Below are 24148 nucleotides of genomic sequence, written 5' to 3'. Positions count from 1 at the left end.
TTTTATCTTTCCCAAACCCCCATTTTGTTCACTATTTGTCTCAGGGTAAATCTTCCCCCCGGAGCTTGTGAAAAAGTTTAATAATTGGGTGGAGAATAATTTAGACTGGATATTTATTGGAGGTGGGAATTAGGGGAGATGTCCTTTAAAAAAAAAGTAGAATTAGAATTACAGAGGGGTAGAGAGGAGAAGGAATGGTTTCTACTGTTCGGAAGGACAGTGCAGGTAGGTTCCAGGTTTGGTTTTACAAACCTGACAGTCCCTCCTGCCTAGCTTGACATAGACTGATTTTTTTATCTTTTTGGTGTTGGTTTAATGTGTCCAGAAAAGAGACTTTTCCCTCACTTTATACGATCTGTCTTGGAGACAGAGGGACCATGGTCCTTAACTGAATTAATTGATGTTTTAGAATGGTTTTCATCAGTTGGGGTCAGATATAAAGGTATCAGTGGGTTAACCATCTAAAAATAAAAAAGTGGAAAGCCCCAAATTGCTAGAATAATAATAAAAAGGCCAAAAATAAAATTGTTTCTCTCACCTCCACTTTGCCACTTCTATGGTTTAGAGATTAATGGAGCCAAATCCATTAACTTTCTGATTTAGTATACTTTTTATTTATTTTTGAAGCGGCAGGATATAGTGAGGTAAAGTAAAAGAACAAAAACTTGAAAAGTTAGTAGATCAGTATCTATCACTAGGCAGACTTTTTTCTGCACCTGCTACAGCACAGGCTCTTGCTCAGAAGAGAGGGAGTTTAGAAATGCCTTTAAAATAAATTCAGTTTCAGAAAGGGTAGTGGGATCCTATTCAGCTACAAGGTCATTCCCAAGACCAAATTTATTTCTGGCAGATGCTATCTTTACATTTTTCCAATATTTTTGCTTAAGGTATGCCTGCCAGTGGCCTACCCATTTAATCCCTCATTTCTACCCCTTAGTACCCAAAGAAGAATAAATGTTTGATCTCAGTGGTAGTGTTCTTTGCCCACTCCACCATTTGAGAGCTTGTAATACCAATAGAGTTGCAGTAGCAGTAAAAGGACATCCTCTTTATTTCATTATCTGTGTACTTTAGTAAGCCTGTGTCTCCAACCGTTACCAAACAGAAAGGAAAATCAACATATTTAATAGCAACTAGGCACAGAGGAAACAATAGGCAAATAGAAAAAGTATAATAAATTAGGGCAAGGAACAGTGTTGTGGCTTGTTAACATCGGCAGTGGGAGAATATATCCAAAGCTAAAAAGTGAAATCCAGAAATAAAACATGGTTAATAAGTATATCACCCCACCCACCCCACCCCCAATGATGCCCAGAATTGTTTTTATAACCTTGTTTCAAGTTGCAGGAAATAAGGGAGCTATCTGTATCTTGTGGGAGAGATATAAACATCTTCCTGAAGCTCTGACCTGATCATTTTCATAGGAAGTAATACAGGGTGTATAGGGTTAAGATTGAGAGAGAGAAGGTACAGAGTGAAACCAGGAAGCAAGGTAGGGGTACATTTTCCAAGGCCATCACACCTAAATGAGTATGAGATGCTACCGTCCGTCCTTCAGCAGTATGTATAGATCAGATCTTGAAAATGGTCTATCTGGGAGTGTTCCATGCTTCTCTCCCCCTGGCTAATCCCATCTGCCTCTGTTGGTAGAGATTCTGCAGCACAGGACAGGAAGGCAGTTAAGGGTGTTTGTAACAAAAAGGGCGAGTGTTTGTAACAAAAAGGGCAAGTAAGGCCCTCTCAAGTCATTATATGAAGTTTATCGTGACAGTAAACCGCTGCTGTTGCTTCCCCATAGTTTTCTCCCTTTCATGAAAACTAACTTTTCCAAACTAAGATTTGATACATCTAATGTGACAAAGGCTTTGTTGCTACTTATGAAACTGGAGCATTTCCGTGGTTTATGGTGATAAAGCCGAATATTTGAAAATCAAACAGTTTTGGGAAGCCTGGAACATGACTACCATACCCAGAGATGATTACCAGGGAGGCAGAGTTCTTAGGCCTCTGGGGAAGTGGTACTTTCTTCAATAACTCTTTTTCTAACTTTATTATGGAAATTTTCAAAAAATACAAAAACAGTAGTATAATGTACTCATATGTACTCATCACCCAACTTCAACAATTAACTCATGGCCAATTTTCTTTCATTTCTACTTTCTCACACTGCCCCTTTCCACTAGATTAAGCTAAAGCAAAATTCAGACAATCATTTAATTTTCTATCCATAAGTATTTTAGTATGCATCTCTAAAAGATAAAGACTATTTTTAAAAACATAACCACAATAGCATCATGCCTACAAAAAAAACACTATTAACAATTCCTTAATATAAAATGTCCACTAAGTATTCAGTTTTCCTCAACTGTCTCATAAATGGTTTTTACAGTTTGTTCCAATCAAGATCCAACTGGAGGCCATTTATTTGCAGATGGTTTATGTGTCTTAAGTCTTTTTTTCACCTGTAGATTAATCCCTCGATTTACGAGGGTCTTAGAGGGATGTTATTTCCCCAGCGTTGTCTGTTAAGGCTTAGACCCTAATTCCTTGCTGATGAAAATAAAGGGAATTTTGGAACATGAGAGCAAAATATTTACCTACCTTAGTAGGTCACCAGGAGCTTGGCCTAAATATCCTCAAAACCCAAGGTGTAAAAGTGAACTTAAAAGGCAAGACTGGACTTTTCATTTAATAGAGCTCCTTACAAACCTCTCTTCTCGTTCCCATGCCCTTTTCCTCTTGTTTTCTGGATCAGAATCATAGTCTCATAAATTTACAAAACATTATTCTGCTGTTGCTCTTTGGAGAAATGAAAATGGTTTTTCCTAGTTCAAGCAGTACCTCTATCCAAAATATATATTCCATTGAAAACCCCTTTCTGTGAAACTCTTGGGAATGTCATTTGTGTCCACATCCTTAGTTCACCCTGGCCAAGACCTCTCAGTTTAAAACCTTTCATTACTATGTGACCGAATTTTTTTTTTTTTTTTTTTTTTTTTGCTGTACGCGGGCCTCTCACCGTTGTGGCCTCTCCCGCTGCGGAGCACAGGCTCCGGACGCGCAGGCTCAGCGGCCATGGTTCACGGGCGCAGCTGCTCCGCGGCATGTGGGATCCTCCCGGACCGGGGCACGAACCCGTGTCCCCTGCATCGGTAGGCGGACTCTCAACCACTGCGCCACCAGGGAAGCCCTGTGACCTAATTTTTAAACCCCAAACCAGGAAGGTAATCTGACAGTCATATTATCAGAGTGACACCACTCTGGAAAACTGTGTACCTGTGGTTACCACACTTGAAACCACGTCATTCTCCACTGGTTACATTCTATCACCTTAACAAGAGACCAGAATGAGGCATTAAGTGTGCAGGCCTAACTGTGTGAGTTTTTCATGAGCAGACCAGTTAGACTGGCCAGGGCTCACCTGTAGGGCTGGTAGCTGGAAACCAGGAAGACCCTCTAGTGTGGTTCTGCTCTCCCTCTGACCTGGAGGATGGAATTAAATAGTGAAAGATAACTACCTGGGGCAGTTTCTCAGTATTGTTATTTATGCATCAGGATAAATAAGTGGTTCTTAATCTGCAATACACTACTCAGAAGGGAAAAGACTGTTAGCTCAGCAATTCAAGAGGTGGGTTATAATATAAAGTCCATTCTTTTACTGTGAGGATGGGGTGGTGACACAGAGGTCTGAGATTTGAGTTTAACTATGAGTAGAAAGATGTAGAGACAATATAAAGATTTTGGTGAGCTATGAAAGATGACAGCCCCTTATCACAAGGACTGGTAGCAGAGGTACCTTTTGGGAAAACATGAGGAGAATAAAGGATGCTGGTTTTATCATTCTCATTCAGCACTAAGCTCCCAGCAGTGCTGCAACATAGGGATCTCAAAAGAAACAAACAAAAAGCCAGTTTAATTCTACAGGCCAACCTTCTGGCTAAAGAGCAGAACTCTACTCCTGGTGACAGGATGAGTGATATTTAGGCACAATCCAAAGCCTGCCTTAACTGTGAAGGAAATGGGGTAACTCTTAAAGAATATTAAGGAGTCAAACTTGAGACAGTGCTTTTTTCAGGGGCTGGGGTGTAAAAATCTCAACTTCTTTGCACCTTGAAAATCTTCATTTTAGTGTATATGTCAATGGTTGAAGCTCTACTCCTTTGGGAATGTTATTTAACTTACCTGAATTATTGGGGGTGAGGACTCCTATTTGACCTGAATCCCCACCACTTAGGGATGGTCTGAAAGAAAAAATCCCCTGTCCGGAGGAGGCAGATGAAGGTCTAAGGAAGGGAAATAAAAGCATCAGTAGAGAAAAGGAAAGGTTAAAGTAAAAACCATGTGTAAAGGAAGAGCCTATACATTTAAACCAGAGAGGAAATGAATCCCCTGCTTGCAACTCAGAATACAATTAAGTAATTCAGATGTATATTAGACACAGTACTGTTCAACCTTCTCTTTTGTTTACAAGGTAGATTATAAGCTTCAGTGGTATAGGCCAGTGGAGAAGTAACCACAGGGCTGCTGGCAGAATGTCAGTGGGAACAGATCTCAAGTGAAAGGAAGCAGTATTACTTACCTATAAGATAGGCTGTGAGTGGAAGCTGGTGAAGGGGTTTCTGAAAAGCATAAAGATGAGCCTATGAGATAATTCATGAACCAAGAAGAGATCCAGGTATTCTGGGGGCCAGGGCAAAGGAACAGGGGATCAAAGATTTTGGTATATATGTTAGACTTGGGGGCTAATGGCAAGTGAAAAAGCCCACAAGTCACCTAGCAGTGGATCATAAAGGTGCTTTCCTCGCCCTTTCATGAGTTTATGGGCAAGGATCCATCACTGCCTTGATGCGTTCTAATGTATCTGTGCCTTGGTTTCCCCTCTAAGGTGAAGATTATCAGAAAGAATGGCTAAAGACAAAGGGTCTTTAAATTGGCTGGGAGTGACAGCAGTAAAAATGTAGAGTAAGGACCTCCACAGATTCTCTCCATAAAAGGAATGAGAAAACTGGCAAAAATTGTCAGAATCAACTTCTTCAGAATTCTGGAAATTAACAAAGGGCTTTTAGCAATCTGGGGAATGTTTATTCCAGAAAAATAGCTGAATGTGAGTAAGAACAGTGAGCTTTGTGACATTTTAACTTGCCCTATTCCCATTTCTCCCTCTCCAGCTCCATGGTAGCCTTGAAAATCAACAGTTTGGCAGTCATCATAGGGGATGGAATGGGGTTGGAGCTCTTTCAAAACCTCATTCCCAGAGAATTGTCATACTTGACCTGCCTAGTTGTTCACTGGAAGACTTCACTTGCAAGGCTGCCTTTATTTGACCTGACTTGGAGCCAAACTTACCAGGACTTGGAGCTTAAGAGTTCACCAAGTGTGAAAAGCTTTTTCCCCAGGAGTGTTTGTTGCAAATAATTAGAGGCACTTGTTTAGCCTGCCTGAGGAGGTGAATATCAGTTGGGGCAAACAATAGGCTAACCAAAAAGCATAAAAGGAAAAGCTGTGGAATGACCTGTCCACCGGGATTTTGAAAAGGAACAACAAGTTCTTGGGAATCTAGGCCATGTGCATGCACAGGGCTGTGTGCATGCTCAGTAAAGATTGAAAAGGCTCTAAGCTCTCACCTTGGGACTACCTTTAGGTCATACAAGCAGAAAGTGAAGGCTAAGGCACAGTCGTCAGCTGCATGTTGAAGGTACACCCCAACACACAGTCCCTCAGCAAACACTGAGGGATTTATTGGTACTAGGTGTTTAAGGAAAGCTCTGTCCAATCATTAGCTGAACACTAAGCTAACCAAATAGAGACTTCGGTGGCCACACGAGAAAGAATACAGATTTTACAGAATCAGTTTTAGAAAGTCACTAAAACAATGACAAACAGCAACAACAACAAACCTTGGGAAGGGAGGAAGTATCTGATTCTTAGAGTTGCCATGCTATATTATTTAGCTGTCCAGTTTTCAACAAAATATTATGAGGCATGAAAGAAACAAGAAAGTATGATCTATGTAAAGGAAAAAAGCACAAGCAATAGAAACTGTCCTTGAGGAAGCTCAGATACATTGGATTTTAAAGACAAAGACTTTAAACCAGCGGTTCTTTTTTTTTTTTTTGGCCACGTTGACAGGCATGCGGGATCCTAGTTCCCCAAACAGGGATCGAACCCATATCCCCTGCAGTGGAAGCACAGTCTTAACCACTGGACTGCCAAGGAAGTCCCTAAATCAGCTATTTTAAACATGTTCAGTTAGCTAAAGGAAACCATGTCTAAAGCACTAAACAACAGTATGAGAATGGTCTCATCAAATAGAGAACACTAATAAAGAAATATTATATTAAAAAGAAGCAAATATAAGTTCTGGAATTGAAAAGTACAATAACTAAAATGTAAACTTCACTAGAGATATGAGCTGTCAGAAAAAAGAATCAGCAAACTTGAAGATAAATCAATTGAGATTATCCAGTAAGAAGAAGAGAAAGAAAAAGGAATGAAGAAAAATGAACAAAGCCTCAAAGACCTTGGTGGAATACCATCAAGCACACCAGCATGTGCAAAATGGGAGTTCCAGAAGGAGAACAGAGAGGACCAAGGGCAGAAAGAATTATCTGAAGAAATAATGGCTGACAACTTCCCAGATTAGATGAAAACATTAATCTATACATCCAAGAAGCTCAACAAATCCCAAAGAGGATAAATCAAAGAGATCCGCACCTAGACTCATCATAAACTGTTGAAAGCTAAAGGCAAAAAAAGAAACTTGAAAGCAGCAAGAGAGAAGCCATTCATCACATGAAAGGGATTCTCAATAAAATTGGCACTGATTTCTCCTCAGAAACCATGGAGGCCAGAATATAGGAGGATAACGTATTCAAAATGCTGAAAGACTGTCAATCAAAAATTTTAAATCCAGCAAAACTATCCTTCAAAAATGAAGGAGAAATTAAGACACTCCCAGATGAGTGTCAAAATTAAGAGAATTCATCACTACCAAACCTGCTTTACAAGAAATACTAAAGAGAGTCCTTCAAGCTTAAGTGATAGGACACTGGACAGTAACTCAAATCTACATGAAGAAATAATAAAGATCACTGGTAAAGATAACTACATTGATAAACATAAAAGTATAAGTGTATTTTTGTAACTTCCTCCTATCTGATTTAAAAGACAACTGCATAAAACATAATTATAAATTTATGTTGAGGAGAACACAATTTTTAAAGATATAATCTATATAATAACAGCACAATAGAATGGAGAGGGGAATGGAACTATATAGGAGAAAAGCTTTTGTACACTGTTGAAATTAAGTTTGGTATAATCTGAACTAAATTGTTATAAATTATGATGTTCATTATGATGTTAATCCCTAAGAAAATAACAAAAAATACAGTGAAAGAAACAAGAGAGAAAGTAAAATGGTACACTAGAAAATAGCTGTTTAACACAAAAGACAGCAAAAATGGAGGAAGTGAGGAACAAAACATACATAAGACATATAGAAAACAGGGACTTCCCTGGTGGTCCAGTGGTTAAGAATCCACGCTTCCACTGTAGGGGGCACAGGTTCAATCCCTGGTCGGGGAACTAAAATCCCACATGCTGTGTGGTGTGGCAAAAAAAAAAAAAAAAAAAAAGACACAAAATGGCAGAAGCAGTCTTTCCTTATTAATAATTACGTTAAATGTAAATGTATTAAACTCTCCAATTAAAAGGCAGAAACTGGCCAAATGGTGAAAAAAGATCCAACTATACATCGTCTATGAAAGACTCACTGTAAATTCAAAGACACATATAGGTTTAAAGTAAAAGGATGGAAAAAGATATTCCACGCAAACAGTAAAGAAAAGAGAGCTGGAATGGGTAATATCAGACAAATGCACTTTAAGACAACATTGTTACTAGAGACAAAGGTCAAAATGATAAAAGGGTCAACCCATCAAGAAGATATAACACTTATATATGCACTTAACAAGAAAGTCCTAAAATACATGAAGCAAAAACTGACAGAATTGAAGAGAAAAATAGATAATTCAACAATAATAGAGCTTTCAATACCCCACTTTCAATAACGGATAAAACAGCAAGACAGAAGATCAGCAAGAAAACAGAAGATTTAAATGGCACTATATACCAACTAAATCTAACAGATATCTATAGAACACTCCACCCAACAACAGCAGAATACACATTCTTTTCAAGTGTACAGGGAACTTTCCCCAGGATAGACAATGTTTTAGGCTATAAATTTAAAAGGATCTAAACCATACAAAGTATGTTGTTCAACAACAATGAAATGAAATTAAAATCAATTAACAGGAGGAAATTTGGGAAATTAACAATTATGTGGATAATCAACACTGCTAAGTAACTAATGGGTCAAAGAAAAGAAAATCACAGAAGTTAGAAAATACTTTGAGATGAATGAAAACAAAAACACAACATACTAAAACTTAAAAGGATGCAGTGAAAGCAGTGCTCAGAGTGAAATTTATAACTGTAAAGGTCTATATTAAAAAAGCAGATCTCAAGTCAATAATGCTACTGTCCACTTTAAGAAACGAGGAGAACTAAACCCAAAAGCAGATGGAAAGAAAATGATTAGGGCAGAAATAAATGAAATAGAGAATAGAAAAATAATAGAGAAAAATCAAGAAAACTAAAAGTTGGTTCTTTGAAATGATAAACAAAATTGACTAATCCTGTGGGGTGAGGGGCAGGATAAATCTGGAGGCTGGGATTAACACATACATACTACTATGTATAAAATAGATAACCCTGGTGGTGCAGTGGTTAAGAATCCGCCTGCCAGTGCAGTGGACATGGGTTCGAGCCCTGGTCTGGGAAGATCCCACATGCCCGCACACCACAGCTACTGAGCCTGCGCTCTACAGCCCGCAAGCCACAACTACTGAGCCCACGTGCCACAACTACTGAAGCCTGCGCACCTGGAACCCGTGCTCCACAACAAGAAAAGCTACCGCAATGAGAGCACCACAACGAAGAGTAGTCCCTGCTCACTACAACCAGAGAAAGCTCGCGCGCAGCAACGAAGACCTAGCGCAGCCAAAAATAAATAAATTAAAAAAAAAAACCAGATAACCAACAAGGACCTACTGTATAGCACAGGAAACTATACTCAATATTATATAATAACTTATAAGGGAAAAGAATCTGAAAAAATATATGTATATATAGATTCAGTTATATAAATATACATACATATGTATGTATATGTCTGTATTGGGTTGGCCAAAAAGTTCATTCGCTTTTTTTCTGGAAGATGGTACATATATATATATATATATATATATATATATATATATATATGTATGTATCTCAATTGCTGTGCCGTACACCTGAAACTTAGATGATATTGTAAATCAACTATACTTTAATTTAAAAATTTTTAAAAAATAAACTTCCTTTTTAGAACTGTTAAAACAATGGACTAATCTTTAGCCAGGCTGTCCAAGAAAAAAGAAGAAAGCCCCAAATAACTAAAATCAGAAATAAAAGAGAGTATTACTACTAACCTGACAGAAATAAATTGGCTAGAGCACCTAGTTTTTCAAAGGGGTGAAGATGAAAGAACTGGAGGGAGGCTATTTGGTGAATTTCAAAAATGGTTATCCAGGAAGAGATCTGTGAATTTCAAAACTGCCTCTTGGGAAAGAAAGGGAAATCCTCTCCAAGTATACTGTATGGACTGACTAATGCCTTGAAAAACAGTAATAACAGTAATAGTTCTAAGGGGAAAGAGACAAGAAATTACGTAGGTGGAACCAAAATATTTCTTCACTGGAATATTTTTGTGTTTGATACACAGTGAAGAAGCCAGATACCCTTCAGGCTAACATAATTGGCATCTAGTTAATCTTTCTTTTAGATCTAACTTCTACTGCCATCTTGTGGCAATTAAAATCCAGGTCAATTATTTTAAAAGTTACTCTCCAGTCTCCTGACCAGAGGGTTTCAATGACTTTCTAATACTCAAGTTTCAATTTTCCCCTTATCAGTTTGAGAACAGAAATATCATTACTTGAAAAGTTGTATCTGGATACCTGGAACCACCTTCTGGAGAAAAAGTAAAATGGCATTATATTATGCACAGAAAACCAGAAATCTGCTGGTATCTGCTCAGAATGTGTTGGCTTCTGACTCCTTCCCCTACACTGCCCCTCTCACCAGTAAAAGAGTCTCTTGGAGTGCTCCTTCCCTGCAGCGCTCTGGCTCCCTGAGGGACAAATAATAAACATTAATAAATATATCCCGGGGCTTCCCTGGTGGCACAGTGGTTGAGAGCCCGCCTGCCGATGCAGGGGACACGGGTTCCTGCCCCGGTCCGGGAGGATCCCACATGCCGTGGAGCGACTAGGCCCGTGAACCATGACCGCTGAGCCTGTGTGTCCGGAGCCTGTGCTCCGCAACAGGAGAGGCCACAACAGTGAGAGGCCCGCGTACCGCCAAAAAAATAATAATAATAAAATAAATAAATAAATAAATAAATAAATATATATATATATATATATATATATATATATATATATATATATATCCCGATTCTCTGGCTTCCATATTTCATGCTATGGCTATACACTGAAGCGTATGTTTTTCTCCCAGAGTGGGTACGTGACTCCAGGAAGGATCCACACTTTATTCCTTCCAAAATGAACATGATGGACACTGTTAATGCAGTCCACTATTTTCACCCCTATTCATTCCGAGTCATGAATTAGGTCAGCTTCTAACATCAGGTCTGAATTGCTGAAAGAGAGTCCAGGCATGGCATCAGATAATTCATGCCAAAATCAATATAAGTTTAATATTCTTGCTTTAATCTTGGGTTTCATTTAGAATTAGAAGTCTCAATCTGAAAAGATAATGTGAATATTTCTTACCTGTCCCAAGTTACTAAAGCCAGCCCCTCTATAAAGGATAGATTCCACTGAGGAGGACCGACTGTATAAGGCAAAACAAAAAGGAAAAAACAAACCTGGTATTAAACTTTTACACAGACGTAAAGTCTCCTCAGTCCCTGTCTCAGCCGTATCTAGGCATTTCTTTCATCTTGATCTTTTGCCAACAGTTCTAATGCTGCTGTGTAGCTTTCTACTCACCTGACCACTTGGCTGCTATGCTGAGAACTGGGTCGTGGAGTAACTGAAAGGGAATAAAATGCAGAATGAAAAGTTGCCATCAATGGTGCGCCCTGCCTTGCCTAGCCTACATGTTGCAAGTGAGTGTCCAGGAGTATGGCCTTTTCATATCATACATAAGATTCGGAAAATCACATTATACTTTCTGAGAGGAAACCATCTTCCATATGGGATAAGGATATTTACTCATCTCACACAGATTTGGGCAAAACATGGTCTCTACCTGACTGTGATGGAGAAGTAATGCCCACTGGTCGAGGTGTGGTTGACCTGCAAGGAAAAAAAAAAAAAAAAAAAAGAAAGGCAGCTCTATTTTCTCTAAGCAGAACTTAGTGCCACCTTAGAGGATCAATCAGGTCATTATTTACAGAAATAACAGCCTTCTCTCTGAGCACAAATTGCTTACTAATCATGTATTACAGGTATCAGCCCAAAATACAGAGGCAAGCTTTCCATATGGGACTCCTTGGCTCTCCAATTCCCTAAACGAAATCTTCTCCACTTCTCTATTGCCCATAATAGAAGTTCTGAAGTCCTTCTTTCTTCCTTCCCATAGTGCCTTACCAGGTACTCTCAACTTTACATATATCTATCCATCTGTCCATCCATTCATACATCTGCCATTCCCTCACTCCCTCCATCCCCTCTTCCATCTACCCACAGACATTTATTTAGTGCTCATAAGTCTTAGATCCTGAACTTACAAAGATAACTAGAATATGGTTCCTATTTTTGAGAGGCTCACAGGCTAGTGGGAGAGACAAAAAGAAAAAGAGCAACATAAGTGTTATAATGGGTATGTCAGAAGTATGGAAGTATGATAGAACACTATACTTTAGCTTCTGTGAGTCAGGGGCCATGTCTTTTTAATCCACCAATGCAGAGCTGATATTAAAAATATATAATAACTGGTAGGGTACAGACATTTACAATTAGAATAATCGGTGATGTACACCCAACACCTAACACAGTGCTTCACAAACAGTAAGTACTTAATGAATATTTATTGAATAAATGAATAATAGAACATCTAACTCTGCCTAATAAAGTGCTGACAGAGGAAATGACACATGAGTTCAATTTTGAGGGGTGAGTAGGATTTCATAAGGTGACGGTCAAGGGTGAGCATTCATCCAAGATTTTAGTTCAGCACTTTTCAGTGAGGAGCTCTTTTTTGGAGAAGTGAAAAATGAATTCATAAACCATTCCCTCCACCGCAGAGCCCACACAGGAGCTACAGCCAAGTGCCAAGAAAGGATAGAATTCACTTTGCTGTACAGCAGAAACTAACACAACATTGTAAAGCAACTATACTCCAATTAAAAAAAAAAAAAAAAGGAAAGGGTAGAAATTTTCAAAGAGGGATGGTATGGGGCCTGATAAAACTGACCTGCTTCCTTGGTACCAACTTGGAGATTCCTGTAGGTGAAAAAAATGGGAGTGAAGGAAGCTGTAGCTCAATGCTCCCAATCAATGGATCTTACTTGTCAGAGAGCTAAGCTGCAATGTCCTCTAGTTGTGGTTACTAAGATGCCCAATAGAAGAAAAAACAGCAACAGTGAGTGTTTCCTCAGAAAATTATTAGCTTTGGGGGGAGAAAATTTTAGTTCCTCTTCACAAAAACACATTGGGAATCCTGTAGACTGATACATGTGGGGAAATATAGAGAGTCTATGGGGAGAGCAAGGAAAATGACAGGATTACAATGTGCTAGAAGAGTTACAAGAGTAAGATCAAAAGGAACATTATATAAACACAAAGGACAATCTTGGGAAGAGACAAATGTCCAGGAAATAGAGTTTGAGGGACAGGAAAGGTCCTGAGGTGCCTTGGGATTCTTGAAGACAAATTTTAAGTTACCACAGATATCTCTTCTATAAGAGAGCTTCCCACGTGTTATGCCATGGACTCACTGATATTCGAGAATAGGTTACCACTGTGCTAGATTTTGTCCTTTCATCCCTCCAAGGTCTTCTGTGGCCTCGTCCATTTACTACAGTGTGCTTGCTGTACAAATGTTATCAATATTACCAGCCATGATGTGAAAAAGGTTAGGAAACACTAATTCTATTCAGTCAGCTAGATAGATGGGCCAAGTAAGAGAGAAAATAATAGTATGGAAAATCTATTTCTTTCACCTTTAGGATGGCTAGCAATTTCTTCAGTTCTCCATTCTCTTTCCTTAAGACTGACAGCTCTCTAGGCAAAAGATGGAAAAAGAAACAATCAGCTCCAGCAGGTCAGTGGGATAAAAAACCTGATTTTTATTATCAACATCTAGTTAATGCTTCCGGAGAGATACTTGCCACTATACAAGGTATTTCTGTCAGAGATCTGGTGATTCAGGGGGGCAATGGCAGGGTTTTGGTGGTGAGAAGAATCAGGTGGACAAAATAAACAGTCACTTGGTACGATTTCAGAAGTTTACACAGAACTGCATTTCCTCTCCACACATTTTCCCCTGGCCTGCTGCTGTCTGAAAATTTCCATCAGGGATTCCATCTTTTAGCTTAAGATTTCCAAAAGAACATGGACTTCCCTGGTGGTGCAGTGGTTAAGAACCTGCCTGCCAATGCAGGGGACATGGGTTCAATCCCTGGTCTGGGAAGATCCCACATGCTGTGGAGCAACTAAGCCCGTGCGCCACAACTACTGAACCTGCACTCTAGAGCCCATGAGCCACAACTACTGAGCCTGTGTGCCACAACTACTGAGCCCATGCGCCACAGCTACTGAAGCCCGTGTGCTCTAGGGCCCACGTGCTGCAACTACTGAAGCCTGCGCGCCTAGAGCCCATGCTCTGCAACAAAAGAAGCCACCGCAATGAGAAGCCCCAACACCACAATGAAGAGTAGCCCCCGCTTGCTGCAACTAGAGAAAGCCTGCGTGCAGCAACAAAGACCCAACGCAGCCAAAAAAAAAAAAAAAAGAACCAAAACACACCCTCCTAGAGGTAACATTTTAAATCTTCCATCATTATTACTGTGAAAAAGTCATGTCCGATTTCTCTGAAGTAGTTTTCGACAGATGGAAGCAAAAGGGGAAAGCTATAAAGTAGGGAAGGTCCCTTGAGGGAAGAAAGAGAAAAATAAAATGGAGATTGAGAGACCAAAAATTCTGTACCTGACTTAACCAAGACAAACATAAACACACATGGAGCAATTTTTAGGCTTTGGAACCATAAGGAAATAAGGGCTACAGCTTCTATGAGAAGAAAAAGGCTCTCTGGTGATTTCATTCGTCACTTACTTGTCCTGGTTAGTCAGTGTTTGCTGTGCCTCCTGCGTGGCTGCTTCTAACTTGGTAATTCTATGCTTATAAAAGGCGATGAGGAGATCTGTTTGCTTCTTCTGGAAACTCCACACCTACTAGGGAAAAACAGACCTTTGACATACAACCCCCATAACTCCTTTCCCCTTACTTGTAGCAACAAATGGAAACCCATCAATTCATACTCTATTACTGATCATTTTCTTCTGGAGCACCTGACCTAATTCATGATTCCCCAAAACTAGGGAAAGCCAAAGCTTTTCATTTCCAGAAAAGTGCCTTCCTAATATCTTAATGAGAACATTCTGACATAGAATGACCCTTTAAAAATATAACCATTCATCTTGAGCAAGAAGTGACAACCAAAAAAATGTTTCCAAGCTTAGAACTGGTTCTGACCTTACTTGTTTACTATTAGCTTGGACTCAGCTTCCACATTCCTAGCTCTACAGAGCACTGGTAACCAATTTACTTTCCCTAAGATACTCACACATAGACACTTGTAGGCTGTTTATGTTGCTACAGTAAAGGGCAAAGAGGCGCAGAAGGAGATTTACCTATTCCTGAATTTTATTTCTGGCCATGGGTAAATAATTTTATCTTTTGCTTTAATTTACCATTTGATATACTGATGTGCCTATCATGGGATTACTGAATCAGATCAAAAGTTAATATGTGGAAAGTATTTTAGCTTTGTCAGGTTCTACTTTTGAATACACAGCAGTATTCAGGTCTCGTTTGTTTCCTCCCTACTCACACCGTAAACCTTTTTTCTTAGGTCCTTCCTAGATCTGGTACTTTTGTCATAAACTTTTTGTTCTCATTTAATTTGCAAGTTGCTTTTGCCACCTTACTAAAGAATTCTACTTCCGAATTTATATAGTCTCTACACTCTTTCCTTTCTACTCAAAAGCAAACTAAACTAATTCTACACAGATAAGAATTCACTGTAATCTATTTTTTAAAATTTATTCTTGTTTTCAATAAAAGTAAAACATATTCATTTTAGAAAATTTGAACAATGCAGAAGCAGAAAAAAGGCACTCAATCCTGGGAGTTATCTAAAATGGCAAAGGGTTGGCAAGCAATAGATACTACGGATAGATACAATATATAGCCAAGAGACCTACTAACCTACGTGCCAAAACTACTTTGGTGCTCAAAGAGATTTGAGCAAAAAAGAATCCTAAAAATGCTTCCTTATCAAAAGCAAGGGGACTTCCCTGGTGGTCCAGTGGTTAAGACTCCACGCTTCCACTGCAGGGGGCACAGGTTCGATCCCTCGTCGGGGAACTAAGATCCTACAAGCCACGTGGCACAGCCAGGGAGTTAAGTTTTGGGTTGCACAGTTTGTGATCAAAGCCTCTCACACTGGGGCTTAAGGTTCCTCGACCTGCTCAGTAGTGATAAAGAACTCAGCTACACTGTTTCAGAAGTCTTAAAAACTGACAGATAAACTTTTTCTTTTCAGGTAAAATAATCTTCAACTAAATAAAACCTTTCTTCAAAGGCACCATTGATTATCTCAGCTGTTCAGTCTTTAAATTCAAGTGAGGGATGGGAAACTGATCTGATCTATTTATGAGATCAGGTCTTGACCTGATTTTACTCAAACGATTTATATGGTAGTTACTTAAGTATGTTAGCAAAACATATGATTTCCCAGTCAGTCAACTAATGATCAGGGCCAGCTGCCTGTATTTGTAAATAAAGTTTTACTGGAATACAGTCATACCCATTTGTTTACAGATTGCCTGTGGCTGTTGTTCTGTGCTACAGCAGCAGAGTTGAGTAGCTGCAACAGAGGTTGCATAGCCTGCAAAACCTAAAATATTTACTAACCTTTCAAGAAAAAGTTTGTCAGTCCCAACACTAAATTTATGAAAGTCTTTCTTGGGCTTCCCTGGTGACGCAGTGGTTAAAAATCAGCCTGCCAATGCAGGGGACACAGGATCGAGCCCTGGTTGGGGAAGATCCCCCATGCCGCGGAGCAACTAAGTCTGTGCGCCACAGCTACTGAGCCTGAGCTCTACAGCCCGAGAGCCACAACTACTGAAGCCCGCATGCCTAGAGCTCGTGTTCCACAACAAGAGAAGCCACTGCAATGAGAAGCCCGCACACCACAACCAAGAGTAGCTCCTGTTCACCACAACTAGAGAAAGCCCGCGTGCAGCAACGAAGACCCAATGCAGCCCAAAATAAATAAATAAATTCATTTTTAAAAAAAGTCTTTCTCTGTATTTTTGTTTATCTTTTTTTTTTTTGGCTGCGCCGTATGGCATGTGGGATCTTTGTTCCCCAAGCAGGGATCAAACCCATGCCCCCTGTATTGGGAGCGCAGAGTCTTAACCACTGGCCCACCAGGGAAGTCCCTCTGTATTTTCATTTGTGCCTTTTGCTCTGAATTTGTCTTTCTTTGTGAACCTATATCTTTCCCTCTCTTTCTCTCAACCTCTTCTCTCTCTTTATTTCCTACTCTATTTGATGCTTGATGTTGTCTGTTCTTCCTATTTGTATTTACTTAATGGACATTTATGTTACTTCTTAATTTTAAAGTGGATGGGCCCAACAAAATGGGAGAAAATGTTTGCAAATCACATATGTGGTGAAGGACTTGTACCTAGAATATATAAAGAACTCTTACAACTAATAATAAAAAGACAATCCGACTTAGAAATGGGCAAAGGATTTGAATAGATATTACTAAAGATGACAAACAAATAGCCAATAAGCACATGAGAAGATGCTCAACAACATTAATCATCAGAGAAATGCAAATCAAAACCACACCGAGATAGCACTTCACACCACTAGGATGATTATTATTAAAAAAAGACAGATAAAACAAGTGTTGGTGAGGATATGGAGAAGTCAAAACCCTCATACACTGCTGGTAAAAATGTAAAATGTGCAAGCACTTGGGAAAACAGTCTGGCAGTTCCAAAAGTTAAACATAGAGTTACCATTTGATCCAGTGATCTAATTCCTATGTATATATCCAAAGGAAATGAATATATGTCCACACAAAAACTTGTATACAAATACTCATAGCAGCATTATTCATAATAGCCAAAAAGTGGAAATAAATGTCCCTCAATGGATGAATGAATACGTGAAACGTATATCCAGCTATATAATGGATTATTATTTGGTCATAAAAAGGAATAAAGTACTAATGAAGTTCTAATACATTCTACAACATGGATAAACCTTGAACACATTATGCTAAGGGAAAGCAGTGCAGGATTCAGACAATAAATAAATTATATAATGTTAGAGATAAGACCTATGATGAAAAGTAAAGCAGGGTAAGAAGTAGACTTGGGGCTGCTATTTGAGATATGAGAGTCAGTAAAGGTCTGACTGAGGAAGAAAAATATGAGCAGAAGCCTGAACGAGACAATCTAGACATTACTTGGATCAGTTATTCAACTTCACAGATTGGGAAAACACATTTTCAGACATTGCTGACTTCACCAAACGGGCACTTCACTACAGTGATGATTAACTGACCCTTTTCATGTATTTTATCTTGATTACTTGACCATGTGTATTTGGTCCCATGATTAGGCAGGGTAGAATTCAGACTACATATAATTTCTCTCCTGATCATTAACTAACCCTTGGTTTAGTTATTAACCAAAGCTCTGCTCTTTCTCTTGTTCATGTGACCTTGTTTACATTTCTCCTTGAGTCTCAGCTGGATTTTATCTCCCCATAATGTTAAATAGTATCTCAAATATGATGGTTCACCCAAGCAGCTAAAAGCAGGATGCAGTGAAAGCTTTAATTTCCCTTCCTCTATCTCCAGAGTCAGGATTGAGGGGGAGACACAAAGAAAAATTAAACCTACTGTCTTCAGCCAAACATGACAAAGGACCATCTTCATGTTTAATAAAAAAATATTCTCATAAGAACGAGGAGAGTAGAGAAGAAAAATAGTGATAAAATCTCAAGAAATGTGCCCAGATAGCAATCCCATGAGGCTATGAAATGATCTTGGTGGAGAACTGGAGAGTGGAAAGGAAAAACCAAAGTTTTTAGAATTTGGGAACTTTCTCAAATGGTTGTCCTGTCTCCTCTTCACTTCCTTCCACAATTCTATTGCTCCTGACCAAGTCAATGGCATGACAACATATCACGCATCAGGAAAAGAAAAATATCTTCCAAAATTCAGGCAACCTATTATAAATACTAACTGAAGAATTAAATATATATGTGTTGCTAAGAGAGGTTATTGAAAAATAAGAGTGGAGAACAAGAAATCCGTTTTTGAACTTAGGTCTATAAGCAAAAGCTTGAAAGTTTGGCTACTAAATCCATTGTTTGCAGGGTCAGGCCTGTATATTCAAAGCAATTTTTAGAAGATTCATTAAATGTGCGAAGAAAGAAGACAAAGCTCTCTAGAACCTTTTTTATCCTCAAAAATTACTAAATAGAACTAGGAACCACAAGGCAAGATGTCAGCTACATAGTAGTTTTTACAGCCTATCACAGATTCTGGGTGAGTAAAAAGTTAACTGTTGAGATTTGTATCATCAGGGAAGAAAGCAAACAGGGCAGCCAATTTCTCCCCATTGTATACAAATATATGAATGCAGTTTAAAGAGAACCTCTGGAAAAGAAATAAGATGCATTTATAACTTGCCTGGAAAATCAGATTTTCTTCACTTTTATTTCTCATACCTGAGAGATGTGACTAAAATACTGCAAAGCTGTCTCCACAGGGCTTTTGAAGTACATCTTCTCCTGAGGTTTCAGCTATGAAGAGAGTAAGACACATCCACAATGGAATGAAATAAAATACAGGCAAATATGGTTAAAGACATAGCACCCTTTCTAAAGCAACCAGGTATTATTTCACTGTGCTAAAAGGGCGATCACTATTGCGCTAGGAGATGTAGACTACATATCCTAATCCTTCTTACCTCATGCTTCTGTGACAGTAGTCACAAATCCACAAATAATTTTTTTATCTCTAGTTTACCTCCTTTTTTTTTCAATTGCTATCTACACGTTTTGTTTGTTCCTTTTTTTAAAAAAAAATTTCAGTTTTTTTTTTTGGCCATGCCACATGGCTTGCAGGATCTTAGTTCCCTGACCAGGGATTGAACCTAGGCCCCCACGGTGAAAGCCCCAAGTCCTAAGCACTGGACCACCAGGGAATTCCCCCAAAATTTCAGTTCTTAGCCACTGTATTCTTTGTATAGTTCCTACACACCAGGAATGGGATAAGATTGTTTGTGACGGGGAGGAAAAACTTACATTATCAGAAAGAGCCAGATACTTGCAGGCAGTTCCACAAACAGCACATTTATCTAGCGGGGAAAAGGGAAAAAAATGTTTGGTTCTCATGGGCATGAGGTAAGATTTTCCTAAAGTACATGATAACAGTCAAGTAGGCTAGCTAATGAAAAGAGGGTTCTTACTGAATTCAAAATGTCATTGTGCTATAAAAGGACATCGACTTGAGCTCCATTCTCGAAATCAGTGTTTCCAAACTTGTATGTTGATGAGAAGTAAGGCTTTCACACAGTACCTCTACCCATCTCCCTTTTTATAAATTCCCAGTTTTCTTCTGCAGGTGAGGGACAGTAGCCTCCCAGCAGGAGTACAGGAGTGTACGTTTACTAGAGTCTGGGAAGAGTACCAAAGATCTCAACTTTAAGTTATTATTTTTTATTCTATCTACCTGACAGTAGGCACACATTAGGCACCATAAGAAACTCTCCAATTATTCCTGCCTTGTTCTCACCTTGCTAATATTCCTGGATATTGTTTTGAAGCTCTCCTACTCTCATTCTCTAATTAACCCAATCTGAAAGATGTGGAAATTAAAATTCCTAATCTTCCTGTGAAGTTAAAATTTTAGTAGTGGTGCTGGTTATTGATTAAGATAAATGCCATGTCCGGAGAAAACGTCACATGACATATGCTTCACCGAGACAAACTGCTCCAAAGTGAGCTGCTGTTACCATAGTAATAGCTTTGTTACATTAGCAGATAACTTTAAAGGGTCATGAGATTCACATAGAGAAAAAGCTTCTCCAGAGGCTACCTAACCTGACTCTTCTTTCCTTGGGGATGAAGTTTTTCCCCATCTTCCTTCCATATTATTATCAGAGTGAGCTAGCAAGTGCAAATCATTCTTCTATTTAAGAAAAAGACAAGACAAAGAAACTTCCACAGCTCTCCATCACCTGCAGGATAAAGTTCAGGTTCTTTAGCCTGGTATATAGAGCCTTCCATCATATGGCCACTACCTACCACTCTAGCCTCATCTCTCACCATTTCTTACTTTATCCTTTTATGCTCTACCAATCCCAACCACATGTACTTCCCTGTACTAAGTTTAATGATGTTGTATTCCTTTACACATGCTGTTCTCTTAAACCAGAATGACCTTCCCTGCCTAATTCACTTGGCAGACTCCAGTTTATTACTCAAAACTCTCTTGAAACACCTCTTCTATGAAATTTTCCCTGATCAAAACATCTTAAGTCCCTCTTCTGGACGTACTACCCAGAATACATACCTACAGAATATAATACATACCTTGTTAAGTATTTTAGCATTAAGAAAAAAAAGACACACCTTAAATTTGTCTCTTCTAAGACTTAACAGCTGCAAGAACTTGGTCAAATCACCTATTTGAACCAGCTCCTCATTTGTAAAATGGGTCTACTAATAATTACCTCCTGGGATTGTGGTGAGGATACATAAAACTGGTACACATGAAAATACTTTTTAAACCACAAAGGTATCACCCACCACTATCACCATCGTCAACATTTCTAATTAAATTGATTTCACAGATTATACTACTTCCCATTAGAAATAGCTCTTGTTATCAACCACTTTCCCAATTTCTATTCATTATTTTTATTTTTTCTCTTTCCTCTAATCAGTCTGATAACCTTGTGGCTTTCCCTGCCACAGGCTTCAGAACACTGACAAGCACCTTTTGATGTTCAAGTAATAGATAGTCCATTTGCTAAATCATTCCTTTTAATGGATTCCTCCGATTTTCATAATCAACAGTTTCCTATTATACCCACACCACCTTCGGCCTACTAAGTGATTTTTATTCCAAGTTACACAGAGAAATGGTTAATCATTATTTCTAGGTTAAAGACATTTTTGCCTGAATCTGAAAACAGTTAAATCACTCACCCAGAGTCAAACACTTTTTACAGAAAATATGGCCACAGCTGGTGACAAAGAAATGGGCCCCATCTTTTCGGAAACACAGGTTGCAGTGAAACCAATCCATTCTGCAGCAGAGAAAGAGAATAACCTGGGGCATAACATAATTATAGCTGTTCCAAAATCTACTTAACAATGTTTGCTTAGTTTCTGCTAACTTATTGGGATGTGGGCATATTATTCTGGGTATTTCAATTGGATGTGAGGAAGTACATATACCTCTGAAGTAAAAAAAGCAGACTGCAGACTATGCTATGCCATTTTCTAAAGAGAAAAATTATACATATTTAGAAGAGTAATAGGACAATGATGATTTTTTTTTTGAATGGTGAGATCATGTGTATGTGTGTGTGTGTGTTGCCTTTACACTTTTTTTGTTTTCTAAATTTTCTGGATTAATTCAGGCACTAATTTGTAATTAGAAAAAACAATCCTAAAAAAAAATCTATTTCTTTCCTAATAATTTCCTGTGATATAGCAAGATGGAGCAAGGAGAAGGTAGTGGACCAAATATACAAGATCACATATTAGCCATTTGGGACACATTTTATCTAATGGAAACATTATTTATGCATGATGTCTCAGCTTTTCACATTTCCTTCTACTCCATAGAAACTCAGAATCATAGATCTGGAAGCGATCTTGAAAATCATTTAACATTTTTTCCAATCCCATCATTTTTCAAAAGATGTATCTGATATTCACTGAAATGTAAGGTTTTATTTAATTTTTTTTTATTTTTTTATTTTTTTTTGCGGTACGCGGGGCTCTCACTGTTGCGTCCTCTCCCGTTGCAGAGCACAGGCGCCAGACGCGCAGGCTCAGCGGCCATGGCTCACGGGCCCAGCCGCTCCGCGGCATGCGGGATCTTCCCGGACCGGGGCACGAACCCGCGTCCCCTGCATCGGCAGGCGGACTCTCAACCACTGCGCCACCAGGGAAGCCCTAAAATGTAAGGTTTTAAATGAAGAAACTGACATAAAAAATACAGAGCTGAGGGCCCTGAAATGTAAGGTTTTAAATGAAGAAACTGACATAAAAAATACAGAGCTGAGGGCTCTGAAATGTAAGGTTTTAAATGAAGAAACTGACATAAAAAATACAGAGCTGAGGGCTTCCCTGGTGGCGCAGTGGTTGAGAGTCCGCCTGCCGATGCAGGGGACGCGGGTTCGTGCCCCGGTCCGGGAAGATCCCACATGCCGCGGAGCGGCTGGGCCCGTGAGCCATGGCCGCTGAGCCTGCGCGTCCGGCGCCTGTGCTCTGCAACGGGAGAGGCCGCAACAGTGAGAGCCCCGCGTACCGCAAAAAAAAAAAAAAAAATACAGAGCTGATACATAGAGCTGTAATTAGTTCACACATTTAATAGATTTACGCTTAATTTCATGAATATACTACAAGAATGTAATATATATTAGTTTAATTTCATTTAAAATTAAATTGGGGAAAAAAATCAAAACAGAAGGTAAAATTTTTCCCCACTGAAGTCTTCTTTTTTTTTTAAGTCTTTTCTTTAAAAAAGTTTTAAAGTAGTTTATGGAGACATTTGCTCAAAGAATATTGGCTGGTTTGTGCCACACTGTAATATTTTTGTCACATAAGGGCAAGATTCACGATAAAAACTTACTGAAATAAATGGTTCAATGCAAAGACATTACACAGAGGCATGAGCTTCAGATACCTATTTGTTGCTCACAGATACACTAACTTCTACCAGAAAGTGAGTCTAAAGAACTACTGAAAAGGTCACAGTAATATATGCCCTGGTTTGTTTAGGGGAAGCAAGAACGATTTTAATCAAATGCGTTGACCAAATGAACCCTTTATTAGAAGGGCCGTTAACAGGATTTGTGAGGGCAAGCCTCGTCTGATTTCTAGGGGTGATGGAGATTAAGCAGAGTCTCAGATTTACCAGTAACTCTTTTTTTTTTTTTTTGCGGTACGCGGGCCTCTCACTGTTGTGGCCTCTCCCGTTGCGGAGCACAGGCGCCGGACGCGCAGGCTCAGCGGCCATGGCTCACGGGCCCAGCCGCTCCGCGGCATGTGGGATCTTCCCGGACCGGGGATGTCCCCTGCATCGGCAGGCGGACTGTCAACCACTGCGCCACCAGGGAAGTCCGCAGTAGCTCTTTTTTAACTACATGCCCTACCTGTTTGGCCGCAGTGATCCCAAAAGGCCTCGGATCTCACCGAAATCAATCAGTTCTCAAGAAAAGCTGGAAATGGCGGGAAAATATACAGCAAGCCTGGCACCGTCGAGAGGCAAGAGGCTGGGCGTGGCCCGCGACGCTGTGTGAGAGGCGTGGGCGGGGCCCAGGAGTGGGCGGGGTCCAGAGCATGCGCGAGGCGTGGGCGGGGCCGAGAGGCAAGAGTGCGTTTTCTTAATAGTCCGGGAAAATCTACCTCATTTAAGATTGGGAACAAATAAGAAATATGATCTAATCCCATACATGCTATGGAAACAAGGTGAAAATAAACCTAATAATGTTCAAGCAGACAGTAACACACTAGAAAAA

At 39.4% G+C, this 24148-nt stretch overlaps 1 protein-coding gene across 1 annotated transcript; it reads right to left on the bottom strand.

Annotated features, from left to right (window-relative positions):
• Positions 1-1446: 1446 nt before the first annotated feature.
• On the bottom strand, positions 1447-23897 carry RNF212B (ring finger protein 212B). Its single transcript, XM_012537889.3, has 15 exons — positions 23783-23897; positions 21603-21703; positions 19695-19747; positions 19116-19190; positions 14409-14524; positions 13298-13358; positions 12550-12578; positions 11383-11429; positions 11121-11163; positions 10902-10962; positions 10189-10237; positions 4580-4619; positions 4183-4283; positions 3422-3483; positions 1447-1655 (listed from the first exon to the last, which is right to left on the bottom strand). Exons 2-15 carry the CDS (start codon positions 21700-21702, stop codon positions 1590-1592), a joined length of 903 nt encoding a protein of 300 aa, XP_012393343.1. The 5' UTR covers position 21703; positions 23783-23897; the 3' UTR covers positions 1447-1589.
• Positions 23898-24148: the final 251 nt, after the last annotated feature.

This window comes from Orcinus orca, chromosome 2 (genome assembly GCF_937001465.1).
Source record: "Orcinus orca chromosome 2, mOrcOrc1.1, whole genome shotgun sequence".
Classification (NCBI taxonomy): Eukaryota; Metazoa; Chordata; class Mammalia; order Artiodactyla; family Delphinidae; genus Orcinus; species Orcinus orca.
The sequence above is the reverse complement of the archived record's forward strand: the minus strand, read 5'-3'. Positions and strand labels throughout refer to the sequence as shown.